Genomic DNA, 26413 nt, shown 5'->3' on the forward strand with positions numbered 1-26413 from the left:
TTGGACCTGTGTCTTTGAGGAGTGATGTCCTTCAGCAGGAAACTCCTCCTGGTCTCACTGCTCCAGGTTGCTGCCTAAAAGGGTGTTTGCTGCCAATTGGCATCAAGACTCTCCTGAACCAAAGCTAGTGTTCTTCCATTTCTAAAAATCCCTAAAGGCTGTGTGTCAGCATCCCTGTAGACAGCTCCTGTGGGGATTTCACAGAAGTACAGTAAGGAGAAGTTGGATAAATCTCTTGTGTCCCAGTGGAATAAATTCTGATTTGCACAGAAGTTTCTGCCTGACTTCTACTGCAGTCTGCATCAGCAGGACTGGACATGCCCTTCTGCAATCACGGGCTAATGGCTCAGTTTGTGGGCTGGGCTCTGGTGCTTGAGTGACTGGATCCATTATTCCCCCGCAGGCACAGGGGAAAACACCATTCCCTAAAACTTGGCTAAAGGAAGTTTTATTTGGCATGCATTAGCCCACCCTTGCAAAGCTGAAGGCACAGTTAACACAGGTTACCTGAGGTTTAGTCAACAGATATGTAAGGATTAATGGAGTTGTCTAAACTCTGTGAGAGCAGCATATATAGGGAAACTTCATTAGATCCACAGCTGCAAATTATAAACCCTTCTACCCTCTTTGAGGTTTGTTATCTTTAGAGATCACCATGAAAGGTGGAACAGCTGTGAGAGCTATTATTCAAGCTGATATATAATGATTGCAAAAAAGGTAGGGTGTTTAGACAGATGATATGAAGAACATATTTGCAAGAGGATCATTAAATTCATGCTCCTCTGAGCTGGTGTGCATTGAAAGGAAAGGCACAAGTGAGATACTCAAGCACAGTGGGGTGTTCACAAGAATATCTTCTGAACTTGTCACAGCAGTGCCCATCAGAGGAGGGAACAGGGTGAGCAGGAGAGTGGAGGAAAACAACTTTCCCCTACAAAAGGAAGTCACATACTGAGGTGTACTTAGTAGCTCACTTTTGTATCTCAGTGTTTCCAAGAATTTAATATCCTTCTTTTATTGATGAGAACAGTTTCAGTTTCAGTTGCCTGTGTGGTGCTTGGTGCCAGGTTGGTCCTTGCTTTGGAGGAAGCTGGTGCTGGAGCACTTTGCCATCAGGTGTTATAGGGGAGAGCAGCAGAGGTGTCAGTGCCTTTAGTCTGGCAGAGCTGCAGCTTGCCATGTCAGCAGTTATTCTGGGTTCAGTGACCAGCCAGTCTTTGAGGTAGATGACAAATCTTGACTGGCCTGAGAAGGGTGGGAAGCAGCTGAATGTCAATAGAGCTTCTCCTCCCAGTGCCCTCCCTGGGCAGGGACTGCTCTTGCTGACACAGAGCTGCTCTTCCCCTAAAAGGTTTGCTGGTCCTGTCTTAGCTGTTCATCCCAGCTCAGGGGCCAGGACAAGGGTTTAGTGATGCCTAGGGACTGCAGAGATCTGCAGAACATCAGCAGAGAGGCACAGCCTGGAGAGGTGTATTTTTCCTCCCCTAGCTCTGGCAAAGACTGCAAGAATTCTTTGGGGATAGAAAACCTTCTCTTGCTTCCAGACTCATGTAAGAAAACAGTCACTTTATCAACCACTTGGCACATAGGCTTTGGTGAGGCAGAAGAGGTAATGTGGGGTCTCCATAATTATTATCAATGACTTTTTCAGAGGAGGGGGTAGAACCTGGGTCCTTGAAACTTAGATCCCCTTCAGGTGCTGAGAGGAGGGGAATAAGGGAGGTATTATTAGAAAGCATTTCTTTTATTTAACAGATGTTAAATAGCACCATACCACTATATCAATCTGTCAAGTACACTAATAGGAAACAGCATATAGAAAAGTTGAGATGTGAATTTCACAGGGAAACAATCCCCCCCCTTCTGCAGGATCCCAGGGCCTGGGGGCCAGAGTGGAGCACGAGGAGCAGCAGAACATATGCCAGGCACATGTGGATGGAGAGGGGAAGGAAAAGTTGTGGACTGTGACAGAAAAAACTCGGTGCAGCTGGAAAGGTTTTCACCCACCCTGTCCTCATTGTTGTACTTAAAACTGGATTAAAAATATCCTTAAAGCAGAGACCACACATATCTTTGGGTTTTGACAAGGTGTGTGTATCATGCTATGGGTTTCAGTGGTGTTAATCGGCATTTTCACAACATAGGTGGTTTAAAGTCTGAGGGAGAAAAACAAACCTCTAATAGATGATTAAAGGTTGAAAAACAAGCCTGGCTTTACAGTAGTGTGTGTTAGTTCCAAATCAGACCCAAAGCCATGATGTCTTCCTCTTGGACTCTGCGTTGCTTCCTTAAACTTGTCCTAGTGATGCCCAGCCGCTGGCTGCGACCCCAGGCAGCTGAGGTTGGTATGGTTTTGTTAAAAGAGCTGCCTGAAGCCCAAGGTTAAGTGACGGGAGTTTCAAAACAGAACAATAAATTAATAAAATGAATGTGTCATCAGCTGATCCTCTTCTGACCACCATCTGTCCCCTGATCATGTGACGTCTCCCAGCTGGCCACCCAAGAGACAAACCATGCAAGATCATCATCACAACATATGCTGCTATTTACACATTTTTAAAGGTAATAGTTGCTAGGCTGTCATATTAGTAGTTAAAAGCAGTTATTTGGAAGCTAGGGGATTTTTTCTTTATTTCTTTCCTTTTTATTTTTTCCCTTAGGAAGGCAGTGACTCAGCAGGTATATTTCTGACAGAGACATATTCAGGGCTGGATCAGTGGAAGTTCCTATGTGTAAAGTATATGTAATTCTACCCCCTCATAGCCCCATCTTGTTCTGTGGTATGCTGTTGTGCCTTTTGTAATATGCAGTAGAATAAATAAAATAGAAAGAAGGCAGTGGTCCCACAAATGTCATCAGTGTACCTTTTAGGGACATTATGTGCTCTCTTTGCCATCTCCAGGATGCAAACCAAGCTCTGCATTTTTTAACTATTGTTAAGATCAAGGATGTGGTTATGAGAAGACTTACAATTTATAGGATACTTAAGCATTAAGGATTGAGGCACGGAACATTTCCTGGGGATTAACGACTGACTGGGTGAGCCTCAGGCCATTAACCCCTGCCTGCCATTAATCTTCAGGAAATGCCCTGCAGTGAGGTCGTTATTGCTGTTATATGCTGAAACACAAAAATAAGAGTAAGAAAGATCCGTGGACTTATTTATTTATATTTTACATAACACAATTCTATTGGGACTCTAGGAAATGAACATCTTTCTATTTAGCTGGTCGTAAGCTGGAATTAATGCAGTTCCTGCTTCTCACTCTTTTGTGGAAGATTATTGTCAGGCTGCAGGAGTGTAAGTGGGGCAGGATTTGGCCCACTGCTTGTATTGCAGTGTTTAATACAATGAATATGCCCTGCTTCTCTGATATAACTGCTGGCACAATTTAGCCCTATATAAAAACCAGCTCAAAATGCTTGTTTTACAGCAAAGCAATTTATTCACAGTTCTAAGCATCTCGCAGCCTTTTTTTAACTCGTTGAATAATCCTTTTAGGTTGCCCATAAAGCAGGTGAAATGCTTCTGCTGCAGTCCTAAGGCAGAACACAGGCTGCATAAATAGCATCTAAATTACTAGGAATACAAAATACACATACAGTAATACATACCTACAAAGGCAAATTCATACTGACAGGACTGCAGTGTGTGCTTATCAGCAGCAAAACATCTCGGGGAAAAAAAAAGTGGCTTTATATTGAAATCTTGTATATATTTCTCTCTGTATAAACACTTAAATACTATTTTTTGCATGTTCTAAAGCCCAGATGCAGGCTCCTTTTTAATGAGCCTGCCTGCTTAAACATTTATTAGCTTAGAGATGTATAGTTTTCATAAAGCTGGCTGATTCTTTTTGCAGAATATCTTTGCAAAAAAAAAAAAGCTTTTTTTTTTTTTTTTTTTTTTTTTTTTGTGTACATGGCCTCAGTCCTTGCAACCTCCTAGAGAGTCTGTCAAGGCACAACTTAAAAGCTCGTTCAGGCGACCATGACCCCCTGCTAGCAGATTGTCTGCCTAAAAGGTAAGGGAAAGCTAAAAAAGAAGTAGAAACTTAAAAGTAGCTTCTCAAAGGCTGCATAGATCTTTTTTTTTTTTTGTTAAACCTAAAGTGTTTAAAAGCTTTAATATTGATGGCCTGTCAACTTTGTCCTGATTCTTTGGCTTTCAGTTAAAAGGTTTTTGTTGTTGTAGCTTATGCAGTTGCTCTGTTGCTATGGAAACGTGACATCAAAATGACGTTTCTCTGTTTAAAAGCTTTTAACTAAATTCCTGCCTGTCAGATGTAGGCCCCATTTTGTGCACTCAAGCTTCAAGCTGTTGCAAAAAGGTTTCATATGTTCTGTTGTCATTCAAATTCTTTATCCACATATGCATGTCTTGCACTACAAAAAACCTCAACTAAAAACTCAATCTATATTAAGTGTCCTCTTTTAAAACCCTTTTAGGTCAGTCAGCAATGGCTGCAGCAGAAATTCCCAGTTACATTGTCTCTTCTCAGACTGAGAAACACAGGAGGGCCAGAAACTGGACTGATGCAGAAATGAGAGGTTTAATGCTGGTTTGGGAAGAATTTTTTGATGAGCTGAAACAAACTAAAAGGAATGCCAAAGTTTATGAGAAAATGGCTAACAAACTCTTTGAAATGACTGGAGAAATTCGCCACGGAGAGGAAATAAAGATAAAAATTACAAATATGACATTCCAGTACAGGTAAGCTTCAGTTAATTCTTTTTATTTTAAGAGATTTTAGCAGGGACGGCGCAGTGATTTTTGTCTTTCAGAAAGAAGTCTCCTAGAGGAAATCTGTCGATAAAAGATTAAAGATTGTTCATATCGCTTTTAAAATTCTCTCTTGCCAATGCTGTTACGTCATTGTTAATTTGTCCCCCCCATTTCATGTCAAACTCTGGGACAACTTTGTTTCTTTAAAATTAGCTGGCACCGTTATGATGCAGAGGGATGGAAATGTATTTAATGGGGAAAAGAGATTTTTTTTTTTCTTCTTTTTTTTTTTTTTTTTTTTCTCTTTGCTGAGGGGACTGATTGTGTTAGCTTGGCAGCCAATTCCTTGCAGTGAAACTCCTGCAGTTTCAAGTGGCCACTGAGGATCGGAATTGCAAGGCAAAGTTAAAAAAAAAAAAAAGAAAAGCAAACTAGAACAGAATAATATTTGGGGGGGGCGAGGGGGGGGGCTGATGCTCCTCGATTTTGGTCCCGTGAGTTGAAGGGTTACACTTCACGGGGCCAAGAATAATTGAATGTCTTATTACTGAGTGACACACATTGCTATAATTATAAGCAGCAGCAGTGAAAGAACTATTATATCTGCAGAGAGAATCAATGTGCACCGTCAATACTGCTCCAAAGGAGTCGGGGGGAGGGTGGAGGTGTCTATGAGGGGATGATAAAGAACAGGCAAGCAGTCAGGAGGGGAAGTTGGCTTCAGAAAATGTGAGGCATTTGTAGATTTGTTGTTTGCAGGGAGAAAAATAATTAGAACTTAACAGAAATATTTCCATTTTCTTTTTTATATTTTTTTTTTTTAATTCTTATCTCTGCGAGGCACAAACTGCCTCATACTGGAAATCCTGAGTGGTGATTTGAGCTAGGTGCTTGTAATGCAAGAAAATCAAATATGTGACTCTTTTATTTAATCTCTCCTCAAAGCTCATATTAATAATAAAAAAGGTTATTACAGCAGGCAACCATGTTAAAACTGCTCGCTTTTCTGTAAGGCACCCTTACTGTATTTAATGCAGAGACTGCTCATCAAATAGAAAACTAGGGAAAATCCTGTAAACCCCTTAACTTTGAATGTCCTTCTACATTTCTATGATCCACAAGCATAATGTTTAACATCCTTTTTCTGTAATATTAAACCTGATGTTTTGTGGCAAATCCCAACATCTCCAAAACGTTTTACCAACCCTGCTGTAATCCCTACAGTTTTCCTCACCCAGGCTGTAGATGAGAAAGCTGGAAGTGGGAGAAATTTTTGTCCAGCATCACCCAGCAATTCACACTCAGATGCAGATTTAGGAGCCGGGAGTTGCTGGCTACCAGGCTTTTGCTTAGTCTGCTAAATCTGCAGTCCTCCCTGCTGGGAATTGCAGCTCGGCACTGAGATTTTACAGGTGTCTGTAGCAGCAACACTGCGCGATAGTTAAGTGCCATAATTGCCAAGTGGAATAGGTTATTTCTGTCAGCCTTTGTTCTAAATTTACAGTGTTGTCATCAATCAGAGAGTCTCAGTTTTTTTTTCTAATTAATGTTTTTACTTTAAAGTTGCACTGGGGGAAGGGAAGAAATAAAATCACTCGCATGCATTCACTGTGTGTGAGAGAGAAACTGCACTTTTAAGAAATACCCTTCTATTTCTGTGAACTTCTAAGATTGCTTCTGTTGCATGTTGTCAACCTGCTTTTCTATTTTGCAGTGCATGGCAGCTCCCTGCTCATTGATGGAGATGCTAATTTAGGAGAGTTAAAAACTGCCTTGTGCTGTCACAGGGCTGTTTCATTTTGTGCTCTGGAACATAAAATGCATCTTATTGTTTGTTCGCATGCCTGTGTGCTCTGCTGGCAAGGTGAGGTGGTATGGAGAACAGGGACAAGCCGAAACTGTTACTCACAATTTCTAGTTTTCTGGGTACTTTTTGGTGGTGTGTAGGATAGGGAAGGTTGTGGTGAAACTGTAAATGATGTGAGTGGACACCAACTGCTGGCTTTGCTGTGAGGCAGCTGAGTTTTAAGTTTGGGTGCCTGCAGGACACTTGAGGAAGATGCTTTACATCACTGCATTTCTGAGCATCATTGCTCCCCTGTGGCACAAACTGGAAAAGGAGGTCCTGAAAGTGGGAAAATGCTCTATTTTGGGATAATACTTTGTAAATATTACATTGGGTTAGTGAGTGTGACATGGGAGAATGTAGTAGCGGGAGTGGGAGTAGGGGTGTTCTGCACCTAGGAGCTTATTTCTGCTCCCACTTCAGTATCCTGTACTTCTTTAGGCAACTCTGAACAGTGCTGCAGAGGTGGAGTGGCCTCTACTCTCCCTTTAACAGAAATGAACTGCATTAAAATATTTAATCAGATAATATTATTTACCTAAGTATCACAATTTCATAAAAGAACATAAAATCCCTGTCCTACAAATTACTACACATACATATATGGATGAATACTTATACATGTATTTTTTCCATAAAAGGAAAAAGCAGCACTTTAATATTTCTATTTAACCAAGTTCAGTTTTAAAAGTACTGTCACTGGCATGTCTTATCCTGGGACATCTCTTGAAACAGATATTGATGATCAGAAGCATATTAGGTTCTGGAATAGAAAACAGTGAACATATTTCTAATGGTGCTCTCCAGTTTGAGGATCCCATGGCATTCTAAGAGGCAGTTCAGTAAATATTGTTTTCTTAATTCTGCTTAGTGCAAGCCATTTGTTATGAGTAGAAGGTGTCCAAGTCAGGCAAACATATGCATAAGTAGGGAAGGAGTGTTCCTTGGCCAATACTTATTGCAGTTGCTGCAGCAAGTACAGCCTGCATGGGTGTGTACAGTGGCAGGGGGCTCAGAAGGGGCTCCCCCCCCAGGTATTCCCCCTGGTTCTGGGTGTGTTTGGATCCCCTGTGGGATCTTGTGCTTCCAGGTAAAGTTACTTCAGGTGTAACTCAGTGTGCATGAGCATATCTCACATAAGCAATTTTAGGGTGATCAGATCCCATTCCTCCACATCTGGGGTGAAAGCATTATTCAGGTGTTAAAATGCCAAACAGAAATCTATTTTATCTCATTATTTCCTCCCTGAATTCTCATGTTTATTTCTGCCTGCCCTATATTTCAACAAGGTGACAAGCGAGTGAGGAGATGTTTAGAGAACAGTTAGGCTGAGATGTGAAAAGCTTTCTTTATTAAGAGAAGTGGAAAAGTTTGTGAATACTAAAGGAGTTTTAGAGGTGCATAAAAATAAGCACTATTTTTCAGAATATAAAGCAGATATTTTTTGCCATAATACAAGAAGTTATTTATAAGAATTGCAAGACAAGAAATGCAAAACTAGAAAAACTCATATAAATCTGTATTGCACTGCATAATAAGCACATGGAACTCATTGCCACTGAAAATCACTGACACTAAGAGAGCAGCAGGTTGTTTTAGTAATATTATTATTTTTACTAAATATTAGATTTATTAAATAATAAAACAGATGTTGTTTGTCTTCCAGTTAGGTAGAGATATGAAAGACAGTGGATTTCAGGATATTGATGTTTCAGGCTGTTGATGGAAAAATACTCATGTGTTTTTATGGGTGAAAGTGCTCTCAAAAGCTGTCTGTCAAAATAATTCTTGAAGTGTTCAGCACTGACCTTTGTCAGAAGAGAGTGAGACCATAGACTGAGCTGGCAGTGGTTCCTGTATTCCTCTGCATTACTGTGGTCCAAGTGCATTTGGAGGAAACTAATCAGGGAAAAATATACCATGACCTGAAGTCATTCTTACTGGAGTATCAGTATATTAAAGGATCATTTGATCCACCGTGGAAATTGACTGGGTGGAAAATTCTGCACAGCACCATAGGTGGAGTTGAGATCTATCCTCTGCAACAAGTGGAAGGATAGTTTTTTCTGCAGGTGTATTTGAGTAAAGTTCTGGTTTTAGGGATTTCTGTAAAATCTGAAATATCTGCTGTGGATAGATCAGCCACCAGGTTTTTAATGTTTCTCTTCAAAGACACCTGTGTGGCGTGCTGCATGAACCTCCCCATTTATCCATCCTGGAAGAAGGAAGGGCTGAGTCAAGCTTCCTGGAATTCAAAGTTAAGCTTTCATGTGTGCTGGTCATCAAAAGTTTTCCTGAGATTAGCATGCCAGCTCTTGAGTTTTAGCATCCCTTAGAGTCTGTGCCCAGTTCTTTGTGCTGTGCAGCCTACTCAGGGCTATCAGCTCGTGTGAACCTGTGATTATTCCTTCTAAAAGAAAGCACTGTCCTGTCACTGCTAATGTGCTGATCTCCCTGTGTCACAGTGCTCTGTGACTGCTGCTATAATATTGCCACTGACACAATACTTACAAAAGGAAGTAGGGTATGCACAGCTTGCACAGTGGTCCACAGTTTTGACTGATTCCTTCTGATGTTTAAAAATAAGAACTGTGTGAATGCAAATTTATTATTTTCAAAAACATCACCCTCCCCAAAGCCTAGAAAACAGGATGCAGCTGTTGCTCTTTGATTTGAATCACAGTCAATTAATGTTAATGATTGGTAAATTTGAATCAGTCTCATGATTTGAATGAAAGAGTAGTCTAATTTTTTATTTTCATGTGTACATGATAGCAATTAAACATTTTGCTTGTGTAATCCATTGCTATGCTCTATGACATTATGCAACTGGAAAATTTGACCTCTGTTACAGCAAATGATAAAATATGAGTGCAGCCAAATTACTGCAAAAAGTTGAATTTCAATCCTTTACTATCTTTGTCTTTAATTTCAATAATTTATGGCAGATGCACAACTTAGTATTGTACTTTCATCATCCTTCTTTTTCTCACCATTGATTGGTTCACAAACAGTTGCTATTCATTATTTATTTTGAAAGCTTTTCCTAGAAACCCCAGGAGATGGATCTTGTATCCATTCCTTAAGGCAAGTAGTAATATCAAATGCTGCAATAATAATAAAAAAGCAATACTGCTTTGAGCAAAGTCTAAAAAAATAAGCAAGTTATAGATTGCTTGCTTCTTGCTGACTAAATAATGATGATTTTCAAAAAAACTAAACCTCTTTAGAAAATAATATTGTGATAGCATTTTTTTAGAATTAGTAGGCACAGGGAATAAAGTCTGAAAAAAGGTCAATGGCAGCACAAATGAGACAACTCAACAGTTGTCTCAGTCTGTTCAGTGGAGCATTTTGGCAGTGGGATCTCAAAGTCCCTTAATTTATTCACTTCTCTGGAATAAGACAAGCAATCACCTTTAAAATTAACTCAGTTGGCAAGCTTTGGGTATTTGTCCACTGGAAATCTGACTTTGATCCCTGAGTTTTTGGAGAGAGTTCTCAGTTGCCTCTGCTCTCAGCTGGATTTTAATAGAGCCTCATGAAACAGCAACAGGTCTGGATAAACTCAGTGTGAATTTATTTTGTAAGCTTTGCTGACTTTCTCGCTTACCTCTGTTTCTTACCTCATTTTTCCTGCCTGGCTTGCTCCCTCAGGCACTGATGTGCCCAATTTCAAAGTGTTAATCTTTGGCTCATCTTGTTCTGTCATTTCTGGACTGTTGCATTCCAGCCTTCCTATTGTCCTGTTTCTTTTAACATCCTCAGGTTTCATTAAAACAAACAAACCCCCAATTCTATCTCTTGGAAGCAACTAAGGTTGCTGTGATGAGTTATGCTAATGGCTGAGGGCAGTAAATCAATCTCTGCTTTAGACTCCAGTTTTTCAAGGGTTACATTTACCTCAATGCAGGCAAAAGCTCTCAGCTCTCTAACTAGGTTTTCTGGACTTCTGGCAGTCATAGAAAAAATATTTAAAAGTCAGTAAATCCTGGAACTCGATGTTAGTATTACAAAGGTATCTAATCGGTTTGTTTTTACCAGAAACCATCAGCACTATTGCAGTGAAGGTTCTCCCTATTTTCCTCCACCTGCAGCATTTCCACTTCTCTTCCAAAGGACTGACACTCCCTTTCCCCTTATCTTCTCATCTCTTTCCCTGTTTTATCCTTTTTTTTTATGTGTATCTGAGCCAGTCTCCATACAGGTAGATGATTGCTGCTGGTGCTGCTTTTAAGCTAGAACAGTTCTCTTGTCTACCTCCTGGTAGTGATCCTTTTTATTTAGCTCAGAGCTATGGTAAGCAGTCAAAAGTTGAATTAGTATCCATTCAATGCATTGAGAGCCAGAGAAATACCTGCATTTATATAACTGGAATTCTACAGTTCTGTGAGCAGAAAATAAACAGCAACTCTGCCTTCAAAATTGGCGTAGTTCTGTAAAAAGGGGGTCTGGGTACACAGCTGAGCTCAAATAGCAACAAAAAGGTACCAACCTACTCAGGCAAAATATCTAGTCCTGGAAACTTTCCATTGAATCATAGAATGGTTCAGGTTGGAAGGGAGCTTTAAAGACCATCTGTTTCCAGCCTCCTCCCCATGGGCAGGGACACCTTCACTAAAGCAAATTGCTCAAAGCCCCATCCAAGCTGGCCTTGAACACTGCCAGGATGCAGCAACCACAGCTGCCCTGGGCAACCTGTCTTAGTGGCTCACCATCAGATTACATTGTGTTCCTTTTAGCTAGTCTGAATCTACAATAATTGTGGTCTTCCCAGAGCCTTCTCTTCTCCAGGCTGAACAATCCTGTCTCTCTCAGCCTGTGTCCATGGCAGAGCTGCTCTGAGGATTTTTGTAGCCTGCCAGGTGGGGTCTCAGGAGACCCCAGGGGTCTCAGAGGGGCAGAATCCCCTCCCTCACCCTGCTGGCCATGCTGCTTTTGCTGCAGCCCAGGATAATGGTTGGCTTTGTGGGCTACAAGCACAATGTCAGCTCATGTCCACCCTCTCATTGACCAGCACCCACTGTGGGACTGCCCTCAATCTCTTCATCCCCCAGACTCTAGTTATACATGGATTGCCCCAAAATTCACCACAGGGTAATTTAATGGAAGCAGATGCAAGTCAGGAGGCTGAGGATACTTGGCATCTGTATTTCAGCCTTCACTGCCCAGATGTCTCAGTTGGATGTTCCGGCAGCAGAGTTATCAGAAATGCCAGCAATAGAAAAGGACTGAGTCAGGAATCATCTCTGAAAGTTTATGAAGATTGAGGGAGGTCTCTATGGACCAGAAAAAGCCTGTTGAATCTTCAGAAAGGCAGGAACAGGAATTAAGATTTCTTCCCTTCAATTCCTTAGAAGATCATTGAGTAAGAAGTTTTGGAATCAATTTCCAGTCACAGAAAGGAGAAAGTGGTGACTGGGAATAGCCAGAATGGATTTACCAGCAGTGACTCACATCTGACTGACCTGCTTGCTTTCTTTCTTAAAAGACTGGATCTGTGGATGAGGGTAGAGCAAAATATTGTGTAGCTTGACAGTACAAACCCTTTTGACACAGTCTCCAAGAGCATCCTAGTATCCTAGCTGGGATGTTACACTGCAGATGGAAGGACTACCAGCTGGCTAGAAAAGTATCTGGATAGAGTAGCTATTAATGGTTTGTATTCTTCCTAGAGGCTCATTCCCAGTGGAGGACTGCAGGTGTTTTGTACTGGGACATGGCCTGATTATAACAGTCCAAAGGCAGAGGTGGAGTGCAAGTTCACTGCTTTGCAAAGTGGGGGCTGCAGTCTGCTGCTGTGGGGGCAGGACAGGCAGGACTGCCACTCAGAGGGACCTGGACAGGTGGAGAATTGGGCTGACAGGGACCCCATCAAATTCAGCAAGGGCAGAGGCAAAGTCCTTCTCCTGGGATGGCCAAATGCTGGACCAGGAGGGGACTCTGCAGCTCTGCTGATGGGGACCTGGGGCTCCTGGCTGACATTGGGCTGAGCACAAACCTGCTCCCAGAGCAGCCAGCAGAGTATCAGCTCTAAGCCTGTCCTGCCCTTTTTGGCACGATGCTTTGCAGTCCTAAAGGCTCAAATCACATCCCATGAAGTCCTAATGCAGCTGCTGGACTTGGCAGTGGCCTGGCTGAGATGTGGTCACCCCTGGCTTTTGTCACCTCTCCCATGGGGATGACTGACCTTGGTGAATGTGCTGCATAATTGCAATTCAGTTTTAAACCTCATAGCTTGAGAACATTGAGGGTTTCAACACAGGCAAACAAATATGGCATGTAGGCTTGGCTACTAGCTTACAGTGGCATAATTGATCTGTTTTTCATGCAAATAGCCTCAACAATTGAACTAAAAATAATCAATATTAATTGATGGTTGTTGTCAAGCCTGTGTTTAGCTGTTTTCTGTCTGTGCTGGATGGGTATGCATGTATTTGTAGGCTGTGCTCGATAGTCTCTGACTATGAAATCGCAGCAGTAGGTTGTGAAATATGTATGAAATTAAAATTTTGAATGCATAGAGGGCATAAAAGTATGGATGGCTGTGAGGCTCTGCTTTGCAGGACTATGATGTGCATTTCTAAATAGCTGGAAAAGCTCATCAGACCTTGCAAGGACAAGGAAAAAAGAATCTTTAAATGGCTTTAAAATCTAAGCAAATCTTACTGCCTTCTTTTCTCACTAGTGGATTTCCCCTTACTCCAGGCTGAGAGCATTTTAAAAGGAAGAACTTCTAGTTCTCACTTTTAAGTTTGGCACCATTGTTTTCATGTTTACATGTTATTTAATTTTACCCCTTGCAAGACTGGTGTGGGCAGGATGGATTCTGAGAAGAAAAAACCTGAAAGGCTTCAAGAAAAAAAGGATGGGCCAGGTGTCCAGGAATAGGTGATTTTTTTTTGTTTGTTTGGTTGGTTTTTTAAATTAAATTTTTTTTTCCTGCAAATGCAAACCTCTAGCTGTGAGAATCAGATTTGGTTCAGATTTTTGTTAATTTGAATGAAATCTGGTTTATGAAAATGGGGCACTGGTCTTGCCTTTCCAGTTGTGTTCCCTTCCTGTATTTCCATTTGGAGTAACAAGATCCGAACTGGGAGAGGCAAATGAAAAGAGAGTTTGGGACTCTAGCTGGGTTCTGGGATTTCTTTTAGATGTATATGACATCTATATACCTCAATTTTATACTTCTCAGTAAAAGAAAATAAAATGACAGTGGGTAACTACTGGGGTAGCAGTGAACTTGTTTGAGGATTGAATAATAAATCTCATCATAATCTCACGTGAAAGACAGAGTCATGGTTTATAGTCCACTGTAATGTAATGTTTTTGTGTATGCTGTTTCTAATGCATTATTAACAGCTTTAAGGTTTTTTTTTGTTTTTTTTTTTTTGTTTTTTTTTTTTTTGTAACTTAATGAAACTATGAAACTCTGTACTCCCTACCCTGATCTTTATTCTGTAACAAATGAACAGACGTCTGTATCTCATGGTTGTTACAAGGTTATTTACCAAGGCATTTCAGAGCTTTTAGGCCATATTAGAAAAGGGATATGCATTATATTTATAGCCCCTTGTATTCATATTATAGAAAATAAATATTCATTCTTCAAAGCACGACAGCACAGGGCTGCCCTCAGTTTAGTAAAGGCTGTGGTGTGTTGCCCAGTCCAGTTGTCAGGGGCTGCTGTCAGATTGGTCAGTTGGGTATTCTTCAAAGGGAAGAAAATAATTCAACCACCAACACAGTTCTGTTTTCATTAGAAGTTGTAATGTTCTTTATCTGTATTGAATTTCATTTGGGGTTTACATGCAACTTTTTATAACAGGTCAAACCTAGGAAAAGAACCTGAAAGGCTTCACTGGAAGTTAAAGAAGAAAAATGTCTAATTTTATTCTCTTTAAAAGCATTCAGTTTGACTCCTAAATGTGACCAGAACAAATGTTTTGAGATAGATCTGTATGAAAAGTACTGTTTGTAGGAAAACAAGCTTTAATGTTGTGTGCCTTTTCTTACAGGAAATTAAAATGCATGACTGACAGTGAAACTGTGGCACCTGACTGGCCTTACTACAAAACCATTGATAGGATCTTATCCAAAGTGACAGACCACAGCGATGTGAAAATGCATGAAAATCAGCAGCCAGGTCCTTCTACATCACAGACAGAGGCCTCTCAATCTCCATCAGCCAAGTCCACTCCTCTGTATTTGCCATATAACCAGTTTACATATGAAGGAAGGGAAGAATGCTTTGAAGATGAACATTCAGAGAGCTCATCAAGCTTGCTTTCTTACAAGCTGAGGTAGCATCTATTTTTCCCTCTTTTTAGTATTTTGCAGAATGAACTGAATTTGCTGTGTAAAGGGAACACCCTCATGCATTTTTCTCTAACAGCTCTTGTATTTTTTCTGTAAATCACAAATGAGATCTGTTCCCCAATCTCAGTCACTTTGCTGAATTAGGGCATTTTCTTTATTCCTTTATGAAAGACTGAAGGGAGTAGGAGAACTGGGCAAAAAGTTGTATATTATTGCCAAAACTCAGCATGCATGTCACGGCTCACATCAGGGAGAGTGTTCATAAAAGGAGTACGGGCATGTTCAACAGAGTCCTGTGGTGCAATCAGAGATATAACATACTGCTTAGATGATTTTTGGCTTGCTCTAGTTTTGCTTTTGATATGAGTTTGAAATTTCTCTGGCTTCAGTTATTATGAAAATGGTGAAAAGATGCAAAATAAATATTTCTGTGAACACTGAAAAGCTGCTCATGCAGTTTGAATGTACATTGCATCATTTTAAATATAATTGAGAATGTAATTTTTTAAAGTAAATGCTAGTTTGAGATGCAAACGTGATTCTTTCTTTTTTTTTTTTGGATATGATTGGGGTTCCCTCGAAGGCAGCATTTTAACAAAAGGCAGTGTTATACACTTGATACAAATTTCAGACTTTACTGGTCTCATTTTTCATCCAGAGTGGTGTGAAATAAGAGCTGATTACAGTTTTCTGGCAGGAAAAAAGTTGATCCTAGAGATCCTTATCATGAGTCTGTGAGGCTTTAACTGTAACAGTAAAATTACCTGTCAGTCATGCAACTGTAAAATTGTTGAGCTGGAAGAAGAACCAACTGAGCAAGTTTGAATTTTTGTTTCCAGACCCACTCTTGGATAAATAAAACTAAGTTAAATTCATTCCATCATTCAAGCAGATAATCCTTAAGTAACTGATTATTTTAAAAAACTTTTTTTTTTGGCAATGAATATTTACTAGGGTGCATAACTTTTGAACTATAGCAACCTTTTTGTTCACAAGGAACAATTTTTTTTTCATCCTAGTCCATTGTAAATAGTTGATATTCCTGGATGCACAAACTTGCTTGACTTTAGGATTTACAAACTCCACAGTCACATTTCTGATGCAATAACTTTATTCCCAATTGGATTTGCAATAACATTATTTAATATTTAGGAAGTCACACTTCCACAAACATTGTAGAGTTTATTCAGTCGACTACTTGATAACATCAGGCTTTTTAAAAATATTGGATGGTAAGTTTTTTCAGTTTAGGGACAACTTCAGGACAGCACAGATTTTGTACCATAAGAGGAGACCAGGCTTCACTACAGAACATAGATATTCCTCAAAGAGATCAAGTTAATCAACCCCAAACCCACATCAGTTTTGCCCACAGTTTGCGGTGGACCCTCACTCTCATGTAGGTGCTTTTAGTTATAGCTAAAATTGACTTAAATCAGTCACTAAATTATAAGCTCTGGAAAATTTAGGCTGTGATACATTTTAGCCAGCTTCAGGTTCACTGGTTTGTTTATTTATTTGTAACTTTATCCAAGGAAATACCCTAACCTGTTCTAGTAAAAAATATTTTAACTTTACTTGGCTAAATTTAGAAGCTGCATCTCATTTAAATCTAGCCCCTAGTGGCATGGGCTGGCTTTCAGCTGGCTGCAAGTCTGGGGCAGATAATGCCACTCAGCCCTTGCAGTGCTGCTGTTGCCTGCTGGAGTGGCTGCACTGATGGCTCAGGAGGCTCTGGGAGCTGCAGGGAAGGGCAGGGCAGCTCTCAGGATGGTAGGACCTCCCTAACTTAACAATTCAGCCATGCTCTTGCAGCCTTCACGATGAAAGAATTTTGTGCAATAGAATATTGTGCATATCATTTAACAGCAAGATAGTTACACAGTCACAAGTTAAAATACACTTCCCCTGTTCTAAAAGAAAAGGAGAAGTTGAGCAGTAGATACCACATGAGAGATCAGTGTAACATTACAGGTGAGCATCGTGATTGGATTAAAAATTAGAAAGCACTTGTGAAAACAGGGCATGTGTCTGCAAGGAGAAAAAGTGTTATTCCAATAGTCCTAGGGGGTTTGAAAAGCTTGTCCAGCTTTGACCTGTTTAATTTAGGCTGATGAATGAGAGCAGAGTAGGGAGCCCTTTCTTGGCCAGAAGAAAATACAGTGTGTGCTAGTGATACCACACGGGTTAAAATCACTTAGAGCTGCCATGGTTAGACAAGGAAGTTAATTATTTTAGAGTTACTAATGGAAAAATATTAACTGAGGAAGCAATTTATAGCTTAAGCAAATAGTGTCTCATCCTGTATTTGAAAAACACTTTGAAAGAGGCAACAAGAGAGAAAAGAAGTAGCATAAAAAATCTTGGCTATTTTATCAATGCCTTTGCCTCTGAACAGCAGACAATTGATCCAACAGATTCAAAAAAAGAACAAAAGACAATTCTGGGAATTGAAATCAAAAGAATGTTTTAGGTCCTCAATTTCCCTATTTTGAAAAATATACTCTCATGTCTGTATGAAAATACAGATGTCTTTTGCAGCTATATATTTTACAATTTACATTACGGGATTTTTTTCTTCAGTAATAAAAATCCTAATGTTATGGCAACAATTGATAGGGAAGAAAACTTTCCAACAGTAGTTCTTTTTAAATAACTTTTAAACTTCTGAAAACTTTTCTGTTATTCCTTTAAACTCTTCAACACAGCTTTAGAGTGTCAGCTTTGTGTTTTCCACAGTATCTTTGAGCATAGCAGGAGTCTACTTGGCTATATAAATCATAGCTCCAAAAAATCAATTGAATGTTTAGCTTTCATGATAGCAAAAAATGTCAAGTTTTATACTTCAACTAGTACATACATATTGTTAAGCTAAAAACAGTTGAAACTGGTTTTCATTCTGTTTGAAACACTTTGAGTTTGGGACCTTCTTTCAAAACCCAAATTTTGCTGGTTAGTGATAATACAATTGATGTGAGATAAAATTAATTTTTGTTTCAAGTGTGTAGATGAGGAAAACATTTGGAATCCCTTTAAAGGGGTGCCTGTAATTGCTTAGTATTGTTCTAACACTGTTCTAACACTGTTATACAGTACAAAACATCTGACAGTAATAGAATTATTCTATTATGGTCATAAAATATAACGCAATGTGGTGGAGTCTTGTACTGCAGCTTAAACTTTTAAAATCCAAATTCCTGACACCACTATAAATGACTTTTTATTTAATTGAAAACAGTGTTTTTTCACACTGTGGATTAATTTATGGTCTTTGTTTTCATAGCAAAATAATGAGAGAACATAATTATACAGGCTGTGAATGTAGTTCAGACTTCATGTGTTCTGCCATTTCTATTGTTCTGAAAATGGGGGTGAAAGAGTTACTTTCATGGATTAAAAGACCATAATAAAACCACTGTGTTATTTAGTCTGACTTCTTGTTGGATACCATTTGAATTTGGTAATTTTTTATGTGGAGCCCAGAAATGTTGTGGAGAGGGTTCTGTGACACCCTTCCCTCAGCAGGGCACTTTGCACTCAGGAGCCCCTGTCTCTGCTGTGCTCCACTGCTTTGTTTCTATGATTTGTTTGACTCTGGGAAACACTAAATGTCTGGTCTAGACCTGATAAATTCAGAAGATGGAGAATTCACTCTTCCCTTCATTCTAGTGATAAGCAAACCCTCGTTTAAGCAAGTCCCTTGTTCCAGATGTGAATTTAGTGAATGAAACTTCCAGATGTTACTTCTGCTTACCTTTCTTTTCAGTATATTTGAGAACCTTTCAATATTTTTTGCTTTCTGGCAAGGAGGTTGTGTGCCATGATTGTACTGCCTTTGGTATTTTTTAAATTTTTAAATGTAGATTAATTAATTTGGTACAGAAAATTTACACAGGAAGAAAAAGTAACAATTGGTAACATGAACTAGCCAAGATATGGATTAAAAGAAGTGTATTAAAACATGGCAATGATGCTAATTTGGGAAACAACATCTTTGGCAAAGACTTTACTATTTCTAAAATTATGCTACAGCTATTTAAATCTGAATGGGCATCATCTACATAGAAGTTTGAGCTTTAGGCTATGTGCATTATGTAGTGAATCCTAACTTATTATGCAGGCTTGTTATCCTAGCAATGTGCTTTGCCCAGGTTCCAAGGCATTTGTGGTTCTTTTCTGTGCTTTACTTCAAGGTTGAGTCTCATTAATTCCTGAATGCATTTGAATGATTGAATGAGCTTAGTTTACCAAAAGATCCAGGTTGCCTCATCCCCAGTCCTTATGCTCTGAAGATCTTTATATAATCTCTAATATTAATATTGTTTATATCCAGACCATTGTTCATTTTTTAAATCAAGACATGAATTATGGAGGTCTGCTGGGATTTGTATGGAGCTAAAAAATACCCAAACCAGTGAGAAACAGCTTTTAGGTGTTAAAAGCTATAAATTCCAAGAACTGATGGTACTGGGGACCTGTTTGCCATGAAGTAGTCAGAAATGAGGAATTGTTGTTAGGGTTTTATGAAGATAATGCATTTTGATAACCAGAAAACTCTTTGTATTCAAATCCTACTCATTAATTATTCACATATGTCCCTGAAACAAGCTGTATTGGATAAGTGTAAGCAATCAGTCAAGGAAATTTTAATTGAACAATGAATTAAATTGGAATTAGGTAGGCAAACAGCAAATGCATTTGAGACTTGCCTAATTTGTTGCCTGATTGTATCTGGAGGTTTTGCTTTGTTCCCCCTCATGTCCATTACACACAGTCATTTCTGCTCAGTCTCCTAGGTGAGATGGAACAATTTTTTTCTCTTGTTTTTTTTTCCTTGAAACCCTGCCTGTGTGTTTTAGAGCAGAGCAGGGAAACAGCTTTGTGAGGTTCTGTTTGGAATACAATCCCAGAGCCAGAGCCCTTCCACATTTGGCTCATGTGGTCAGAGGAATACCAATGCCAATCTCTTGTATACTCTGCTGTAGGCACTGGAAGCCCAGCAGAAGAGTACCAGCAGATTGTATTTGAGGTCCTTACTTCTCCAGACCCTCCTTTCTTGAGATTTCCCTCAAAATCTACCTTCAGAGCCTAGGCTTGACAAAGAGGGAGGTGCTTCTTGAACAGCTTGTGGATGCTGTCAGGATCTGCTGCAGCCCTGTTGTCATAGAGGTGTTGCCTGCACAGGAACACAACATGGAGAACAGGCAACAGGAACTGATTGATGCTACAGCCATCAGCAGTTGTTTATTCTTGTGCTTATACACTGGCAAAAGAGACATGCTCCTAGCTGGAACTCTTTGGGGATAGTGGTGCTGCTTGGGTTGCTTGCTGCTGAACCCGTATTCCTATCTCTGCTTCCCTCTTGAATTTATTATAAAAGATTATTGACAGAGAGGTGTCTCTGACATGCTGCCCAGGACACCTAGAACTTCTCAAGAAAGATTGCTCAAAATCTGAGGAAACACTTCAGTATTCAAATAACTAATCACTGGATGGGCATCACAGGACATTTTACATTGTTCCATGTTGCAAGTGCTCTTTGCTTGTAAATTAGATTATTTAGAGCCTTCTTTTGTAGAGCCCTTCTCAAGAGCTCCCTTTCAGCAGCTGTTCTGCAAGAGGAGAGGATTTTAAGTGCCCATTCCTTAACTGTGAACTTGTGAGTGACAATAGAACCCTTTCAGTATCAGTCAGTGGAGAGAAAAGGAAAGTGGGACCATCACCAAAGCTAGGGCTTTCTGAAAATTTCTGAAATAAGTATTTATTTTCAATGAAGGCTAATTACCAAGTTGTGTTTGTTACTGTAAACAAATGTAGGGAGTACTTGGGTGACCTTGAAGAATCCTCAGGTCATTACTTTTGGAAGCACTTCTCTGTGCTAAAACACAGCTTTGAGCTAGCACTCTTCAGTGAGTACTTTTTTAGTTATTAGCAGACTGCAGATACTGCTGACACAGTGAAAATTTGCTGCTCCTTTCTCTCTGGAGCTGTGCAAGGCACTTACTGTCTTGGATGTATGGTTTCATGCCTTACAGTTCTTTGATGGATTTAACTGAAAAAGAGGTAAAATCCCTTACAGACTCTAGGAAAACACTTCAAAGATTCTTTTATCTTAAAAATAAAGCTTATTTTAGATCTTTCAATCTAAATCACTCCATCTTGGATTTTTATGGGTTTTTTTTTGCAATGGTCTCAATTGAAATTAAAACCCAAATGGTGGCTCTACTGTTACCAAGAAAGACACACAATGCTCAGTGCACCTCAGTACCATTGACAAGCCTCAGATTTTCTCTCTCATTCCTTATTAAGGACCATTCTCACCAGTGCTTACATTGACAACACACAAGCCCTCTTGTGGAGTGAGTTCGTACTGGTTTCAAGACAGGAGGTCTTACCACAGCTACTTTCTAACACTGTATGGTGAATAGAGATTCACCAAGTTTCCAACATTTAAATCTTCTGTGAAGACAAGTTTAAATTCAAAAGGTGACTCTGACTAAAATAATGTCACCATTTCAGGAAGTTTCTTACTCTGCCTGCCAGAAAACACACCTTCTTTGTGAATGTGGCTACAGTGATGGGAGCCTTGGAATAACAGATTCAGTGCTGCCCTTAGACTGCTGCAGATCTTTTCCACTAGCTTGACCTCTTTGAGGACCACATTTGAAGTAATTATGGCCTTTAGAGTTAAGGGAGACAAACAGAATTTAGTGTTAGCCAAGACCCATTCTCACAGGATTGTGAGACTGATAATTTCCGTGATCTGCAGTAACCTTGACCCACAATCTGAGCAGACCCACAGTTTGAGCAGAGCAGCATATATTTATTTTAGTCACATTTATTTGATGCCCCAAATCAAATATGCTATATAGAAACTGCAAAACTGAGTTTATTGTATACCTTCCAAAGTAGATAATATCTCACCCTTTTTGGGTCACTGCACTCTTAAATGTCAAGGGGCTTGTGTCTTTTTCTTATATTTGCATTAAGCCTTTCAGGTGCTAAGGATTGTTTATCTCTCCTGCTGACAGATCTGAATGTCAGAGTTGCTGCTGCACAGAGCCTGTCAAGTAGGATAAGAACATGAATCAAATTATGATACAAATCTGTCACAGCTGAGTGACCTCACCCCTACTACCCTTCTTCACATTTATAAAAACACATTCTTCAAGAGTTCAAGTTATCCTTATTCAAGAATGTCTTAAAATCTGCAGGATGTTGACATGGCATTCTAGTCACAACTGTGCTATCTCATTATTTCATTTCACCTAGAAAGGATACTGCATTTGGCAGAACACGACTGAGATTGCTGTTTGTGTCAAGGGACTTCAAGACACATCATCAGATATCTTTGATGTTGGGGACTCCAGTCTGGAGTTACAAAAAGTGTAAATGAAGACATGGTCTCTCACTTAAAGTTGGGGAAGGAGTTATCCAGCTCTAACAGGGGGTTTCTCAGATGTGTAGTACACACACATATGCCTTCTACTGGCCTTTCTTCCTCTTTCACAGTTTAGCATGATTCCTTCTTAGGCTGCAGGTTAAGACACACATATCTGTGTGTGTGCTCTCACTTGTATGCCACATGGGCTGGTTTTGACTGTGTTGCTCTGTCACCCCAAGTTAGAAGAGCCAGGTGACCTTTACACCTTGAGAGCACTGTCTTTATTGCCATGTTTATCTCTCTTCCAGAACCCAGCACGATAAAGGATAGAGGAAATTCTTAAAATATTCCCCAATTTCCGCGTGGCAGCTCTGCATATTTCAGACGAGGATGTCCATTGCTCTTCTCTGGACACACTCCAGCCCTCAATGTTTTTCTTGTCATGAGGGGCCCAAAAATGGGCACAGGACTGGAGGTGTGGCCTCATCAGTGCTGAGTACAGGGTGACAGTCACTGTCCTGGTCCTGCTGGCCATGCTACTGCTGATCCAGGCCAGGGGCCATTGGCCTTCTTGGCCACCTGGGCACACCTGGCTCATGTTCAGCCCCTCTCAACCAGCACCCCCAGGTATTTTTCTGTCTTTTCAGACTTTTCTAATGTTTTGTGGTGGAATATAAAAAAAGAGTGGCCAGTGCCGCTGCTGTGTCTTGGCACAAGGGTAAATTCTGAGACTCATATTCTGGAGTGGGACCAGCCTTACTGATGCAATGCTGTAAAAAACAAGCTGTAAGATATTACTACATGTAATCATGCACCACTTTCTCTGGATTGAGATGGTTATTGCAGCTTTAAAATTGGAGTTTCAATGGCCAGATAAGCCAACTATCTCTCCCAGTACAGTGTATAAATTCAATGTGTAAGACATGTCAAGATTAAAAAACAAAAAAAAGCCTGGTATTCTTCAGGGAAAATTCTTATTAAAAACAATGAGATGTGAAACCTCTTTTTTTTTTTTTTTTTTTTTTTTTTTTACGATCTGTAACACTATGCAATAATACATTAAATATTTATGTTTTGGCACAAACTTGAGAGGGAATTTATTGGAGAACACAGGGGTTTAAAAATATTACTATGTTGTAGCTTGGCCAAGAATATGCTATCGAATTTTGGGTTCTTTCTTTTTATAAATATGACTCTAATTTCTAACAAATATTCACATTTCAGAGCTGAAGAAAGACCAGTTAAGAAAAGAAAAATGCAAAACTGCAGTTTCCAAAAGAAGAAGCTAAAATTAATGGAAGCCATGTTGGAAGAACAAAAGAAGTTGAGTAGAGCTATGGAAGAAACCTGTAGAGAAGTGCGCAGGATCCTGGATCAGCAGAACATCATTCAAGTTCAAAGCCTACAGTTACAGGAGAGAATGATGAATCTACTGGAGAAAATGATCTCCAAGTCTAATGTGTAGCTTCCTTTGTGAATGCCTCTGAGATTACTATTGCTATTATAGATAACCATTTATTGCACACCATATGTGTGTCTGTTGCCCTATTCCCAGGTTTTCCATGGAAATTAAAACCCTAGTGTAATCCTAGTTCAGCAAAAAAAAAAACATAATGCAGGGCGAGAGTTATCCAGTATGATAAAATTAGTGCAATATATGCCTAAGTTGAATTATTTTTATACAGAAAGGTTAAGGGATAAATTGCTCGGGGAACTGAAGTACTATTTATGCCTAAGTCAGGTGTTGTTTTGCAAACAGTGGTGTTGTACATTGCTTCACATCAAGGACTGCAGCTTAATCTCTTTTAGGAGAATGAAATAGTGCATTTCTAAACATGGCTATTGCACCTTGAAATTGCTGATGATTAAACCCTGTTTTGAAACATATGCCTGATTGTATAAGTGACCTATGGTTCTTGTGAAGAGCTAGCTGGGACCATGAGATACATAACTTTAAACTCCATGCCTGATATGAATAGTACTCTAAAGTATGAGGGTAAAAATAGTCTATTCAAATACATTTTTTGATATAAAAACAAATGCCCCATACCACCTTCCTATATACTGAATACTAAAATGTATAGAAGATACTTGAAGTTGTTTTTGATATTAAACGTTTAAATTTTTTTCATTATTAACTGGAATCTGTTGACTTAAACAAACAACCAGCAATGAAAACTTTCATTTATTCTCTATCACAAAAGAAAAGTATTGTACTCTGTGTATATACATATATATAATGTCTATCAAATGAAATAAAGAAAAAGAAGAATCGTACTGCTTGTTGCTGGGCAGACAGTTTGCCTCGGGACAGCAAAGGATCCAGGGAATGATAACACAGGGAGAGGCTCAGGGTCGCTGGGTGAAGATCCCGGTGCCGGTGTCCCGGTGGACGGGGATGCTCCACACGAGGGAGCCGCAGGCACGGAGGATTGTACCCAGGGAGCTGGGATGGAGCACCAGCTCCTCCGTGAAACGTGGCATTTTAATAATCTCTCACTTAAATTCGAAAACTGGCCGGCAGAATTGCCTATATGCCTTTTCCTTTTGTGTTCTCCTAAAAAAAACCCCATTTTTCTGCCTGTTTTACTGCATAGGCAAGAGCAAAGTTTGGATTCCAATACAGAAACTTAAGAATTAGTACAAAGAACTCAGGCCATTTCCATTCTCACTACTGAATAATGTCCACTCTTAAAATTTTGTCTATGAAGGCGATTGCATTCTCCTACATAAATTATGTTGTTGCTTAAAGGTGAGCTAAAATATTTTAAATCCCTGACACGACAAATTAATCTCTAATTATGCTTGCTGAACAGGATGAAGGTTATACTCACTAAGCATGTAGAAATATTTCTTAGAAGGTCCTCCAGGTATGAAGATTAAAAATTATTAAATATCTAAATGTAGCCCATTCCTACTGATATTAATTAATGATAACAGGATAAGGCAAATGTAGTTGAAGACTGAACTCGGAGAAAATGGTGGCTGCTGAAATATAAACAAAGTAACTGTCCCTCATCTTTACTACAGTGATTACATAATTGAAAAAATGCCAGATTTATTTTACTGATTCTGCAAACATAGTTTTACACATTTCAAATGTAGATCTGCCACACATTCAGGCAGGCTACATGTTCAGTGCCTCCTGACATTAACTTGTTTACAGCAAGATATAAAGAAATTCTCCCCTGACTCCACAGGAATTAATAGTGTTTACTCTTACTATCTACTTTAATCATATAGCAATTAAATCCAATTAATGAGTAATAACAATGGCAGCACAGCTGAACCTTGTACTGTAGAGTAGGGAGCCCCCTTCCTTCTGTGTTATTGCAGCTCCAGATCTGTAGGAACACAAGAATGGAGAAAAAGATCTTATTCCTTGCCTGCTACAACAAGGATCCATGTTGTATAATCCCTTTTGTAAATGTGTGGACCTATATCTTAAAATGAGTTAGGTGTTTGTCCCCAGAATTATATGAAGACCTGCACTACAGACAGGTAAATGAAGTTTATAAGATTGCTTGTAGGACTATTCCAGATTAATTTATACCAATTTCTTCTTGTATCAGCATTGATTTTGCTGCTCTATATAGTATTTACTCTTGAGCACCAGAGATCATGCCCCATGCCACCCTTCTTCTGATGGATAACACTCTTTTTTAAAGTAGGATTTTGATGACTCTTGCTAATTTTGCTCTTTTGAGTTCATCCATTTTAAAGGTGAGTGACCAGAATGGCACACAGCATTCCAAATGAGACTCCAAACATTGTCTTACATAACTGCTTTAAAGGAAATGGTGTTTTCTGGTGGTTCTGAGATTTTTTTCCTATATAAAACATCAATTTCAGTAGTTACATTTAGAAGTTCAAGTTTCAAATCATCATCTCTCTAACAAAATGCTTTATTCCCATCCATGCAGATTTCCTGTGTTCTAGACCTGTTTTTGCCTAGAGAGTGAACACAGCAAAGCTTTAGACAAATTTTACAAGTTTAATGTATGATAGAGCTTTTCTAGTGGCTTTTGACAACAAGTTGAAAATTACCCACTTACTCATAGTTTCCTTTGGCTGCTTTTTCTTTTATTTCTGTAAAGATTGAACATTTACCTGAAAAAATAGGTTGAATGTTTTTTGA

General features: G+C 39.4%; 1 protein-coding gene across 8 annotated transcripts in view; it reads left to right on the plus strand.

Annotated features, from left to right (window-relative positions):
• Positions 1-24552, plus strand: part of MSANTD1 (Myb/SANT DNA binding domain containing 1) — a 57197-nt gene extending 32645 nt beyond the window's left edge. For 3 of the 8 annotated variants that reach the window (XM_085577631.1, XM_085577628.1, XM_085577630.1), the window contains 4 exons: positions 3933-4025; positions 4450-4714; positions 14591-14875; positions 23500-24552. In XM_085577631.1, coding sequence (XP_085433757.1) covers positions 4461-4714; positions 14591-14875; positions 23500-23740 — 780 coding nt within the window. In that variant the 5' untranslated portion in view covers positions 3933-4025; positions 4450-4460 and the 3' untranslated portion in view covers positions 23741-24552. Of the gene's footprint in view, positions 1-3894; positions 4026-4230; positions 4332-4449; positions 4715-14590; positions 14876-23499 lie in introns of those variants that run through there. The other 5 variants (XM_085577629.1, XM_085577625.1, XM_085577627.1 and 2 more) reach the window with 3 other exon arrangements.
• Positions 24553-26413: the final 1861 nt, after the last annotated feature.

The sequence above is a fragment of the Lonchura striata genome, chromosome 4 (assembly GCF_050655825.1).
Source record: "Lonchura striata isolate lonStrDom1 chromosome 4, ASM5065582v1, whole genome shotgun sequence".
NCBI classification, from domain to species: domain Eukaryota; kingdom Metazoa; phylum Chordata; class Aves; order Passeriformes; family Estrildidae; genus Lonchura; species Lonchura striata.